At 45.5% G+C, this 12,757-nt stretch overlaps 1 protein-coding gene across 12 annotated transcripts in view; it reads right to left on the bottom strand.

The window, feature by feature from the left end:
- Positions 1 to 38: 38 nt before the first annotated feature.
- The window catches only part of PLAGL1 (PLAG1 like zinc finger 1), a 54,776-nt gene continuing 42,057 nt past the window's right edge, over positions 39 to 12,757 (bottom strand). For 4 of the 12 annotated variants that reach the window (XM_065931215.1, XM_065931217.1, XM_065931211.1 and 1 more), the window contains 2 exons: positions 6,082 to 6,559; positions 39 to 2,555 (listed from right to left, as the gene is read on the bottom strand). In XM_065931215.1, the coding sequence (XP_065787287.1) occupies positions 1,325 to 2,555; positions 6,082 to 6,233 (1,383 nt within the window). In that variant the 5' untranslated portion in view covers positions 6,234 to 6,559 and the 3' untranslated portion in view covers positions 39 to 1,324. Of the gene's footprint in view, positions 2,556 to 6,081; positions 6,560 to 6,640; positions 6,883 to 12,757 lie in introns of all 12 variants that reach the window. The other 8 variants (XM_065931218.1, XM_065931212.1, XM_065931219.1 and 5 more) reach the window with 4 other exon arrangements.

Genomic DNA, 12,757 nt, shown 5'->3' with positions numbered 1-12,757 from the left:
GGTGTGGTTGTATCTAAAAATGAATCAAGCCATTTGCTGAATTTGTACTTTATTTATTATATGTAAGATATATCTTCATATTGAAAGCCTCTAAACACAAAAGACAGAGGAGCTTTAAAAAAAAGAAGGTTAGGTTTTATAGTTCAAAAACTCATTAGATACCAAATTCCAGAGATAGATTATAGTTACATTGTAAAACATTATATTTCTTGAATAAAACTAATATTGACTTAAATGATGAATTTTAAAATGCATTTACTTATTGGTGATTAAAAATACTTAAGCAGAGTAGTATTTTAAGCCAGACAGAGCAGAGCAAAAGAAATTCTTGCTTAATAGATATATATATATATATACTTTAAAATTCCAGTAATATTCTTAAATTCCTGTTAAAAATATAATCAATATTAAAGTCAGTAAAATGCTTATTTTGACTGACGCCTGGATTATTTCACCACTTAATCTGGTTACACAGTGATTTTTTTTTTCTGTCAGATATAACTGACAGTTTAGTCTTTAAGATAAATGAAGTGATAACTCACATTGTAGCATCCTGTGGAAAATATTCAAACTACATTTAAATGCTTTAAAATGAAGACGTCTATTATTCCACAAGAAATTGTTTCTGTAAAACTACAGGTTGGCTATGGCAATAGTAACTAAACTACATCCAACCCTGAAGGTAGAAAGTTCCCTGAAAAGAAATACACAGCCTAGAGATAATATGCAATATAAAGATTACTTTCTTATTTTAAAAATCCTCCCATTTTGGAGAAATCCAAACCTTTCCATAGTTCCCTTCCTAGGCAGTGCCACATAAAGTTATTTAGCTAACATTATTATGATCATGGCTTACGATTAAGTTGACAGACACCAATATATAGCTACACCAATATATAGCAGCCCTCATATGGATGTCGATTATGATAATGGTTGCAGTTCCATTGAAGAATATTTGCTTATTAAACTTGGTACAAAGCGTGAACACTCAGGACAGATTGGCACAATACATGCAGTTTGAGAACTCTCTTCTCTCAAGCCAGTCATCACTGAATAAGCCATATTCTAGTCCTGCTTCCTAAATCTTTCCTTGTATTATCATAGCTGATGATATTATCATAGCTGATATCAATGCTTCTCAAAATATCATAGGTGATATCAATGCTTCTCAAAATATCATAGGTGATATCAATGCTTCTCAAAATATCTTATCATAGCTGATATCAATGCTTCTCAAAATATCTTATCATAGCTGATATCAATGCTTCTCAAAATATCTTTCAGAGTAAGAAAAGTATGCTTAAAAAAAAAACCCAAAAACCATTCATCTGAATGCATGGTGGAAATGAGGCAGGATAGCCGAGCCAGTGCCAGGTGGGAAAACATGGGGGATGTGAGGGAGGGGGAGCTGGCCCAGGCTCATAGTGCTCATGGCGAGTGAGGGGTCTTGGGGCTGCTGCCCCAGACAGCTCAGCCTATGTGGCAGAGGTTCCCCAGCCCCCAGGGCAAGACCACTACTCCCAAAGGCATTCTGGGCAGCAGGAGGGGGCAGCTGCCAGAAGCCCAACAGAGGGGAGAGGTCCAGAGAGGCAGGCAACAGGTTCACAGCATCTGGGGCTATCTCTTTGGGCAGGTTTACTTTACCTGCACCTCCCTTAGCCAGGTCAAAACCTGCATTGAGCCTGTGAGGAGACTGAGGCTCTTGCAGAGGCAAGTCCTCAAGCAAATTGCCACTGCAATATCCTTTATTTTCTGTTTTGACCTGCAGGCCTGCAAGTGGGGGGTATGAGGTAGAACCGGTGTTGTACTTGTGATTCTGGAGGGGTGCGGGGGGGGAGCTGGGGGTGGCCATGGGGTGGAGGGGGGCCAGGAGCTCTGACAGCACCGGTATAGGCTGGGTGGGCTGCTCCAAGGCATTGAGGGTGTGTACCTCAGCTGGCAGGCTACCGGCAAGCCCATTCTGTACAGGGGCCCCTATCGGAAAAGGAGACAGTGGGGCAGCCTTCAGTTGGAACTGGGGAGAGAGAGAGTGCAGAGTATTCAGAAGGTCTGCAGACTGCAGGCTCTCCTTCAGCAGCTCCTGCGGGTGGGTCTTCTTGGTGTGGCGCGTGAGGTGGTCTTTGCGCCCGAATCTCTGGGCGCAGAACTGGCACAGGAAGTCCTTGCAGCCCGTGTGGACCACCAGGTGGCGCCGCACATCCTTGCGGGTGTAGAAGCACCGCTCGCAGTGGTCGCACTGGTGCTTCTTCTCCTTGGTGCCGGTCGCGGGCTTCTCCTCGGCGTGGGCTTTGAGGTGGTCGAGCAGCACCTCGGTGCTCGCCAGCTCCAGGGCACAGACCCCACAGGTGAGGTCGCCGCTGCTGGCCGCGTGCAGCGCCAGGTGCCGCTTGTAGCCCAGCATCGTGTGGTACTTCTTCCCACACTCCTCACACCCAAAGGCCATCTTGTTGGGGTCGTGCGTCTGGAGGTGGTTCTTCAGGTGGTCCTTCCGGTTGAAGGTCTTCTCACAATAAGCACACTGGTGAGCTTTCTGGGGTGAATGTGTGGCCATATGCCTAGGGACAGGGGGAAGAAATTCACAACAGACCACAGTTTTTTAAGAGCCAAAGAAACATACAGAAGCAATATTAAAATGTTAGTAGTTTTCTCCAGGTGGTGGTATATACATTTTAGTTGTTAACATACTTTTCTATATTTTCCAGATTTCTACACATAAACTTTATAATAAAAAAAAAAAAAAACAAGTACTACGTGATGCGATGCGGCCGTCACACCTGTAAAGAACGTGCATTGAGAACATATTTCCTAATCTATACACAGAGATTTCTAAACACAAGTATATTCAAGTATTTTAAAATACAGGATCATGAGGAAATAGTTTTCAGGAAGGGGTTTAAATGACTATTCTATACTCTTAATTTCTGAATTTCCAAAAATGATCCAATTTGCCTTCTACACAGAACTCTACACTGCACCCCCCCCCCCACCATTACTGTTTCTAGTACAACCTCTGCTTTATCTTGATAGAAAGTTCAGGCCTTAGACATTAATGCTAAAACGACTAACCTTAACATCAGAGAAAGTGTCTATTGCGAGTTACGGCCCCAGAATGGCAACCCCCCGTCATGTGTCCTCTGAGCTTCACCCTCATGCCTCCCAGGAGAACGTTACAGTGAGGTCTTCAGTTTCTGCTCTTTAATACCTTCCCGTGAGCTCTCATGTCAGATGCATGAACCCCCTGTCTCCAGATCCCTCTTAGATGCTTCCAACTCACTTCCTAAAGGTCACTGGTAATTTCACTGACAAAACTCAAGAGGACTGTCTCTAGAAGCACCAAGCTGCTGCCCGTGGACACTGAGAGGGACCCAGACTCCGACTGCGGCACAAACAACGCTGGGCAACAGGGGCCAGCACAACAGGTACTTGGGATCTGAGGTGACGCTGGTCTCTCTGAGTTCCAGATGTATTTAAATACATTCACAGGTTGCAGAAAGGGTTTCTGGAGCTGGCTAGAGGGCAAGTAACAAGCTTGGCATTTAAACAATTTTCTCTCCGGGCCAACACTAGTGTTCAGGAACCTAAAGCTCTGTGATAGATCCTGCCTCTCTCTCCTTTTTCCTCTGTGGACTTTTATCTGATTAGATCTCATTTATCAGCCATGTGTAGATCAGGTGCCACATGAGCAGCTCTGGACCTGGTATTTCCTGTCCTACCTATGAGAAAGGTTCAGGGGACACAAGTCACACTTTAGCAGTAACACCACTTGTCACATCACATCCCACGACCTTCCAACCCCTGGTTTTGTTTGTTTTTTACTTTTTCCTTTGCCTGGCATCCAGTTCTTCTCCATCTAATTGACTCCTCACTTGCTCACGCAACAATCCCAGTCTAGACCATGATCACCTTAGAGCTAAAACGACTCCCACGTCTTGCTGCCCTCCCTAGCTTCTCTCCTCACCTCACAATCCAAGAAACCACCACTTTCAGTCTGTCCTGTAGTTTCCAAAAAAACACCATCTTCGGGTGTCACCTGGACCACATCAGTGATCTTAGAATGCTTCCGGGGTTAACTGCTGACCCTGGGACTTCCGTCTGCCTTGCCAAATCCTCTGTTCCTGCCTTTGGCTGTCTAACTGCTTTTGTCCTTTGCTATATTAGGTCCCATGTGCTCTTTTCTAGTTAAGCGAGTCAGTTACTTTCTTCTTCAAACTTTGCTTATGAAATGGAACTTTTATGTGGCAACTGAGACACAGGATGAAATGCTGCCCTTTTAAAAATAAATAAGGCATCCTGCCCTCTTCCCTCCCTTGCTTCAGGCCAGAGGGGCAAGACATGCTGGTGGCTATGGCAGGGAAGGCCGTCCTTGCAGAAAGTACACTGCTTCCCTTTTTTGCCTCTCTTCACACCCTTAGCTCAACAAGTTGTCTCCCTTGCTCTGAACTACCAGCTCCTAAATATTGCTTAAGACATCTCCTTCAGTGCGGTTTACCACAGTAATCCCACCTAATTCCTGTCATTCCAGTAATCTGTCGGCGCCACTGTCTGTTCCAAATATTTATCTCCTATATGTATTTTGGTCTTTACCCACAGTTATAATATCCTCACTGTGGCTTAACTGCAGCTAACCCTGCCTTTGGTGTTTGGGTAAGGATAATTACTGTGTACACATAAGAAGCGTGCTGCAAAACAGGAAGCCTTTGCAACCAAACTGGTGCATGCAGTAGGCACTCAATACTTATATTTACGGCAACTAGAGATTGGCCGATGCACAGAACACATTTGAATTTTAAGCACTCGTAGGCTTATTTCAACAAATCAGCTTATCAATGATCTGTAACAGGGCTATTGATAGGGGCCAGGAACATAACTTATTTAACTCTCGCCAGGGCCTTCCTCCAGGAGCACTCCGGAATTTAATCATAAGGTGGTCTGTGCTCATAGCATACTCAGATGGAAGTTGTGTCTGTCCTCACTCTCACTCATGCACTTATCCGCTGGTCTGACAGTTACAGTTCATCACATGAAGACTAGAGGCCAAAGACGCATTTCCCTTACCCCGGTATCCAGACAGGCATGCGTTCGTGGGAGCTCTGAGCGTATGGTATACATAGCGCACGCACAGCATTCACTGTCAATCAGCCGACCGTGCAACGTACTCACTGCGGGTATATTTTGAGTACTATCTTTCTATGATATAAAAGTCCTTTACAGGCAGAAACTACATCTCATATACCATTTCTCTCATGGAAGTAAGACACTCAAGAAATAATTCAGACTAAATATTACTGTTTTTAAGAAAGGACCTATCTCCACAAAGTAGTTTTTACCCTTTGTTGAATCCCTCCCCTCGATCCTCACTGTCGGGGCCTGAGAGGCTCTCCATATTTCATACCTGGACTGTTACAACAGATTGTATATCAGTCTACTTGCCTCTTCCCTCTTCTCCAAATTACTGCCAGAGCCATCTTTCTAACATCCTGATCAAATCATGTTGTTCAGTTCTTACACGCCTCAGAAGAAAACAAGCCTTTTAGGACAGTACACTCAGCCTGTTCTGAGCTGCTACCCTCTTGCCTCGAGTGTGAGCCTCACTCCGTTCCTCTTCCAGCCGACCCTCTGGCCACATGCGCCTCCAGGCCAAGGCTCCGGGCTTCCCCAGAACCTCCTCTCTGCCCGCCTCCCATTCATTCTTCACGTCACAGCTAAAGACTGTACCACTCTGACGAGCCTCCCCAGGTCTCACCCAGCAGTGGAGAACAACTTCCACCACTTCCACAGCTCTGTGATTAAAGCCCGTGGATGACATTTTAATGGTGTTCCCATGACTATCTCCCCGGCCACAGGTCTTCTCATCTTTCTGTTCTTAGGCCTGGCTTATTGTAGGAACACAAGACATACTTGTTGAAAGAGTGAACTGAACACCGCAGAGCACAACTGTCGTATAAAAACTATAGTAATCACTGGAGATACAGCCTTAAAGGCCAACGGGCATCCGCATTCCCCTGCAGCGTTTGGTCTGAGGGCTAGCAAAGCCTTTGAAAGGTATGTGGAAAAGCACATACCTTTTCTGAAGCCTCTCACCTCATCAATTTATATCTGGAAATGAAGGCTTTGCCACACTCTGGCTGCAAGCACTTGTAAGGTCGCTCCCTGGAGTGGGAATAACTGTGGATAGTGAACTTCTCCAGGGTGAGGAAGGTCTTGCCACATAACTGGCAGGGGTAGGTAGCCATGGGCTTTGTCTCACACACTTTCCTTTTCAGATGCGCTGACCAAATGCTGTGCCATTTAAGTGCAAATAGGAGGACAGGACTGTGCTGAGCACATCAGCAGAGCCCCAGCAGCCAACCGCCAGGCCCGGGGGAGGCAGCGTTGTGGTCCCCGACCTGGGTCTACCCAGACATGGGCCTCTCGGTTACCACTATCTCTGCTTCCTGTATCCTACATCCCAGTTTCCACGCGGTCTCAGGCTGAGGAGCAAGTCTGAGGCACAGATGATGTTCCCGAGCAGAAAGGCAGACTGCGTCACTAGAGCTGGGGCACGTCCTGGGTCACCAGACTGTGGAGAGAAGAGGAACAGTTTCTGCGCATTAGCCGTCGGCAAACCACGCTTCTCGTCCACCCGTTCAGCATCGACTACCTGGACTCAACGTGTTCCTTTCAATGGCTCTAAGTGGCACACCTCTCCATCTTCCCTGTGCTTTAAGAGGTCCTTCTGCATGCGGACGCTCCTGTCTGTGCTTCTTCACAGGGGCAGGAGCCAACTGCACAGTGTTCTGATGGCGGACGAAACACACTTTCCCTTGTGATAGAGACAGCTATTTCCACAGACTTGGTACCATCTACTTCAAGCCACGAGCTCAGGTCAGTGTGAAGTTCAGTCTGCCAATTCAAAGGGGAAAATAAAACACCCGCAACACACCCCCGGTGTGCTCAAGTGTCTTATTGGTAGAGAAAAGAGAGGCATCCTCTCTTATTCAAACCATTGGCTAGTCCTCGTCACTCACTGTTGGCAGAACATAAGTTGTTTATCACACCTGTTTAAACTTCCAGGGGATGAGACGAAATCATTTGTATGTATCTAAGTTGATTTGTTTGTGAGGTTACCGTGCAGAAGGACTCAAGTCTACGGCGTAAACAAAGTGGAAACAAAGCTAGTCTCATTCACTGAGGTGTTGCCTTTGAAGGGGAGACGAGATTCACACAAAGACAAGAGTGACGTCGGCTGGGGCACAGGTCACCACATTCTGGTGTGCAGGCACCATCTTCCAGGAAACTGTCCACTCCTCTTTTTCCCTTTAGTCTGTGGGAACACTTCCTCATTCCCCAGCCCCACCCAGCGGGGCAGGGGGGCGGGGGAGGGGAGCTACCTGCTGGAAGGCCACTCCTAGGAGCCGGGCTTGCCGCCTTAGCCTGCCTCCAGTCCCAGTTCTTACCATCCTTGCAACCCAGGCAGATCGCCCAAGTCCAGGCTTTTCTTTTTCTGCCAACAGACCCATCACTTCGGAGCCTTAAGAGTCCAAAACAGCATCATGAACACAGCATCAACAACACAGGAAAAGCCTGGCTACCCAGAACCCCGTGCCATTCTAGCGAGAGAGAATTCTCACGCAACGGATGTTAACCTTTCAAGTGCCAATACTTAAAAAAAAAAAAAGCATACTGTCTGCTTACATTAAACACATTGGGGTGACTTCTGCGCACAGGCCGGCCTTTTCTGAACTTGGCAAGTGAGCACGGCATGTGTGTGAACCTGACCAATCTCGGCAGGCCTTCGAGGCGTCTAGTCCCTGCATCATTCATTTATTGCCAACTCTTTTAGAGATCTTTACTGTTCAGTTAATTTTTACTTACCTCTGGAGTTATTTTCAGATCAGAAAGCTGGAGTCTAGCTAGATGAAGTTTTACTACAGTAATAGTTCAAGCATCTTTATATCAGCACCGGGCACATGCACACAAACACACATTCCTTTTTTAAGGGGTAAAAACTGCAGGAAACTTTTCATGTTCCTCATCAACTAGCTCAGATGTTTTTAGTGTCTGGTCAGAGTTCACAAGGAGCCGGCACCAGGCAGATACCCCTCGCTGTCCTGCCCCACCTGCTTGGAACCTTCAGAGCTGACGGGTGCACTTTGACCTGAAGCTCCCAGCACTGATCCAAAGCCGGGGACGCCGGCGTTCTCAGCCAGCATCTTGGCACCAGACCTCCTTTCTGATGGCAGCACAGAGATTCTCCTCTGGGACCAAGTATGATTTGAACTGAGCCCCTGTCCCGGCCCCATCCAAACCCCTCTCCCTCCAACTCCCTGTTCCCTCATCGTGTGCCAGTTCACCCCATGGCCCAGCCTCGAGGCATCCCAAGCACCCTGGCCACAGACAAAGTAATTCCTTCCAGGAATTCTATCCTGTGTGGCCGAGTTTCTGCTGCCAGGATTCATGGTGTGTCCTACTTTTCCATCCAGCCTGAGTCTGGCCATAACACTGGCCATCCATAAAAGGCACAGAATTTATCATCATCATTAAATATACTCATTCACTTGAGATTGCTGTGTTTTCCAGGTCTATTTTAAGAGATTAAAATGTATACACAATATGAAGCTTGAAATTCATTTTTTTTTTTCTTGTTCTCTTTATAGCTGAACTCAAAATAGCATTAGTCACTCAAGAGAAGGAGCTGGTCTGGTGGTGACATTTTAAACATTTTCTCATCTACACCAATCCCCCTGCATATATACTCTCCCCAACTCCTGCATTTATGAGAAATGACCAGTGTTCAACAGAACTTTCTGTGATGGGAATGAATGGCTACTGAACATTCAAAATGTGATGCTGAGAAACTGACATTGTCATTTAAGTCGCCATACAAGGCTACTGGCTCCTGTGCTGGAAAACACAGGAGCCACGAGAAGTGAAGGGAAGGCTAACGCTTTTCTCCAGACACAGCTACGCGCTGATTCACCCTCATGCATTTCCCTGAAGCACAGCAAGCTCCAGTCATTTGTTTTATGAATACAGTAGACAGATTCCCTGGTTCAAATTCCAGCTCATCCATTTGTTAGCGCCTAAGTTTCAGTTTCCTCATTTGTAATATTTACTTGATGCATGTAAATGAGCCAGTGGGGACAACCAACTGAAACAAGATGAATCTTAAAAGCACTCTGTAATCTAAAAACACTCCATACAAATATATGGTAGTATTTATAAACACTGGGATTAAAAGTAGAAACCATCAGCTGCAAACTGGCACACAGTTTGAACCATTCAGCATGGATGTAATGGAAAAGAGAAACACATTCTCTCCCCGCATATACTTTATCACCCGTTACTCAGAGTTGGAGGAGCCAGGAGCCTGGATAATACTCATGCTCCACACACACAAGACATATGAAGTTGCAAGTAAAAACTGGCCCGAGGTCTTTGTTTCTCAACAGATACCAACGTTTGCTCACCAACACACCAAGAATACAAAGGAAAAATCAGATTTTTTCAATTAAAGAAAAAGTACCTGCCTGTTAGCATTGAATAAAGCTTCCCAAATCCACTTTCCAGTCACTTCCCTAGATTCAAAAGTCCAACAAGTTGTTGACATCACTACATTTCCCTCGGGGTTTCAAAGATGGTGGGTATACAATCAAGGCATTTTAGACATGACTATACTGTATTTAAATGTGAGACATTTCCTCCAACTCTTTCCCCATTAAACTTGCAGAGAACAACAAAACATTAAGTCACATAAACATTTTTACACTTATTCTACTTATTGCATTAATGTCTTTGCCCAAGACTTTTCTTATCTTTTTTAGTTTTAGGTCTCTGTGTTAAATACACCCAGTCCAACCCTACGTGCATGTTGAACTCAATTACTTTATGACAGTAAGCATTCCTTAGTTTCTTCAGGAAGGCTTTTTTTTTAAATGATGTATTCAAATTAACTAGTATTTATAACATTTCATTCACCATAACTGTGTATTTCATTAATATGGATCTTCAAATATAAATATTTACACTGTTTTAGTGATATAATCACAAACTTCTATAAACATAGCCTTTCCCAACAGATTATAAATTCATTGCGGCCGAGGATCAAAGCCCAGCTATTTTTAAAAAATAAGCTGTGTGGGTAATACAACATCTCCCATCACCATGTACTTGATCAGAACTGGCTGGCTGCTGCTGATTCCAATCTTTCCTTGAAACCTGATGAGCTCTGGCCACACCCTTAAAACAGACTTGTGATGAACTTTCTATTATTTGGCCAACTGCCAACAATCCTAAACAGAGAACTAACAAAGGGATGGTCCTGATGATCATCAGTCTGCCCTGTGACCTGACATACAGATTGCATTTGAGTCTTTAAATATGGTAATATTTCAGCACCTGTCACCCTGGAAAAGAGAGTAAGTCTTCCCCCAAAACATCTCAGGACATAATTTTCAATCCCCTTGATTCTAAAAATACTGAGTGAGTGATACAGATCTGCCCGTGTGCCAAAGAAGGCTTGTGCCATCTGCTTCATTCTGTTCGTGCTGATTATTTTGGGGATGAGAGAGGATCAGATTGGAAGAAGAACATATATATATGGCAACAGCCAGGAAGGACCGTGTCCCTGAGGGCTGGTGGTATACGGCGGTGGAGGGAGAGGTCAGCGCGCAAGTGGAGTTCCAGGACGGCCCCAGCGCTGCGTAACACAATCAGCTAATGGGGGACAAATGTTTTACAACATTCTCAAAATAAACCATGACTTCTGGCTTCTATTTCCATTGTCCCCAGTGACACAATGCAAGGCCCATTTCTGGGAGGAAATTGAATTTCCATTTTTAGTCTTCCAACATGGGTACTCTTAAGTTGGCTTTTTTTTTTTTTTTTTGACTCCATTCATCACCGCTCCTTGTGGATAAGAAGGTTCTGTTCTAAACATTTCTTTTCCTCTCATACTCCTGAAACCTAGGACGGCTTTTATATAAATGTGTTAAGGTCAGTTTTAAAAGTTCGGTTTCTTCTTATACTCACACAATATGAAACAGCCAACCATGGAGCAGGGCAGGTGGAAATTCCCTGTTTATCTGGCTCCAGGAGGCTTCTAGAGAGGTGCTCCCCTCCATATCTGAAGGACTCTAGCAAGGACTAGAAGGACTAGTAGCAAGGACCACTAGCAGTCCTTGAAGGACTTGTAGCAAGTCTCTATCATGAAAAAGCCATCCAGAAATATCAGCAGGAGGAAGAAGATTCTCAGAAACTCCAGGTGACTGCTACTGCTAATTTTCTATTATGCACATGTGATAGGTTTTGTACCTGAGCATGTAGATGCTAGAAGAGTTGGGGCTCATTATATGTCTAATCAGTAAAAGAGGAGTTCCCGGGGCTGGACTCATAACTTGGTTGAGGATTATAGATGCAAGGCCTGTTGAGTCCCCTACCAGATGGCTGTGGCTGGCTTTTCAGTCTCCACTGAGAACAGAGGTTTTTAAGTGGGGCCCATGGCAGAGCTTCCAGGGCCCATGACTCTGAATTCTCCAAAATTCTATGGAAAATTAGGAGGCATGTGTATTATAGTTCTTGCGAGGAGAGGGACCATAGCTTTCTTCAGATTTTCTAAGGGATTCGAGATTTAAACAGATTAAAGGGCACTGACTGACTTAGATGAAAAAAGAGAAAAATCCCCCTTTGTGCCATCAGTTCAGTTTGAGTTCACAAAGTCACTGACAATTCCTAAGCCATGGGCCATATATTTTATGCCTCAATCCCTGCATTTTATCAGGTGAAGGTTAAAAAAAGGAGGGGAGGGGAGGGCTCTATGACAATGTTCTTTGGAAATTCAAGCAATAAACAATTTGTACAAATTTCATTTCAAATAGGGGTACAGATGATAATGTAATAGATCCTATCATGGAAGACAGGCTTTCCTTTTGACTAGAGGGCAGGATGCCTTCCAAGTCACAGGGATTCATTTGTCAGCATCTTTAAAAATCTGTTATTAAAGTGTGTATGTGTGTGTGGATCCTCAATAAAGTACTAACAGACCATCATTAAAATCCACAACACCTGAGTGACACACCACTTGGTAGAAGCTTCCTGGGTAGGTTGCATTCTAGGCTGGAGCCTCAAAGCCTGTCACCCTGCCATGTCTGCAGACCTCTGCCCCACAGTGGCCCAAAGGCAACTGAGGCTGCAGATCAACCCACTGGCTATTTGCTCAACATGCTTGACATCCCTCATGCTTCTGTCTTTTCCACACTGTGCCCCTTCCTGGACTCTCCTGCCACCCAGGATCTACCTGGCCAACTGCTGCTTCCCTCGTCATTCCTGGGCAGAGGGATGGGCACCTCTTCCACATGGTGAGGTGGTGAAACAGGGAGACCACTGAGGAAGCGATTACAGAAGTCCAGGTGAGCCCACAGGGACTCGGGCTACGGGGGCCACGGTGGAGGTACCGAGCATGGATAACCCAGGCTCAGAAAGGAAGACTGGCTTGGTGAGAAACTACCTCCACAGAGGGTTCCTCTGTGTTCCCTCCAGGACCGTTCAACACTGGGTACACACGTCCACTTGCAGTGTTTGAAACAATCTGCTCTTGGTGGTGGGAGGCACGGGCTCTGGCCCCTTCCGCCCCTGCCCATCCCGCTGTGGGAAGCGCCGCACACAGCAAGGCCCCACCTCCCTGGCCTGCCAAACCCTCGGCTTTGCTGCCTACCGACTCTTCTAAACTGTCACCTGGAGAGACTTCATTTTGTTAACCTGTGACTAAACTCTCATTTTC

Source organism: Muntiacus reevesi, chromosome 3 (genome assembly GCF_963930625.1).
Source record: "Muntiacus reevesi chromosome 3, mMunRee1.1, whole genome shotgun sequence".
In the NCBI taxonomy this organism is placed as follows: Eukaryota; Metazoa; Chordata; class Mammalia; order Artiodactyla; family Cervidae; genus Muntiacus; species Muntiacus reevesi.
Note: the sequence above shows the minus strand (reverse complement) of the source record. Positions and strands in the feature narration are given on the sequence as shown.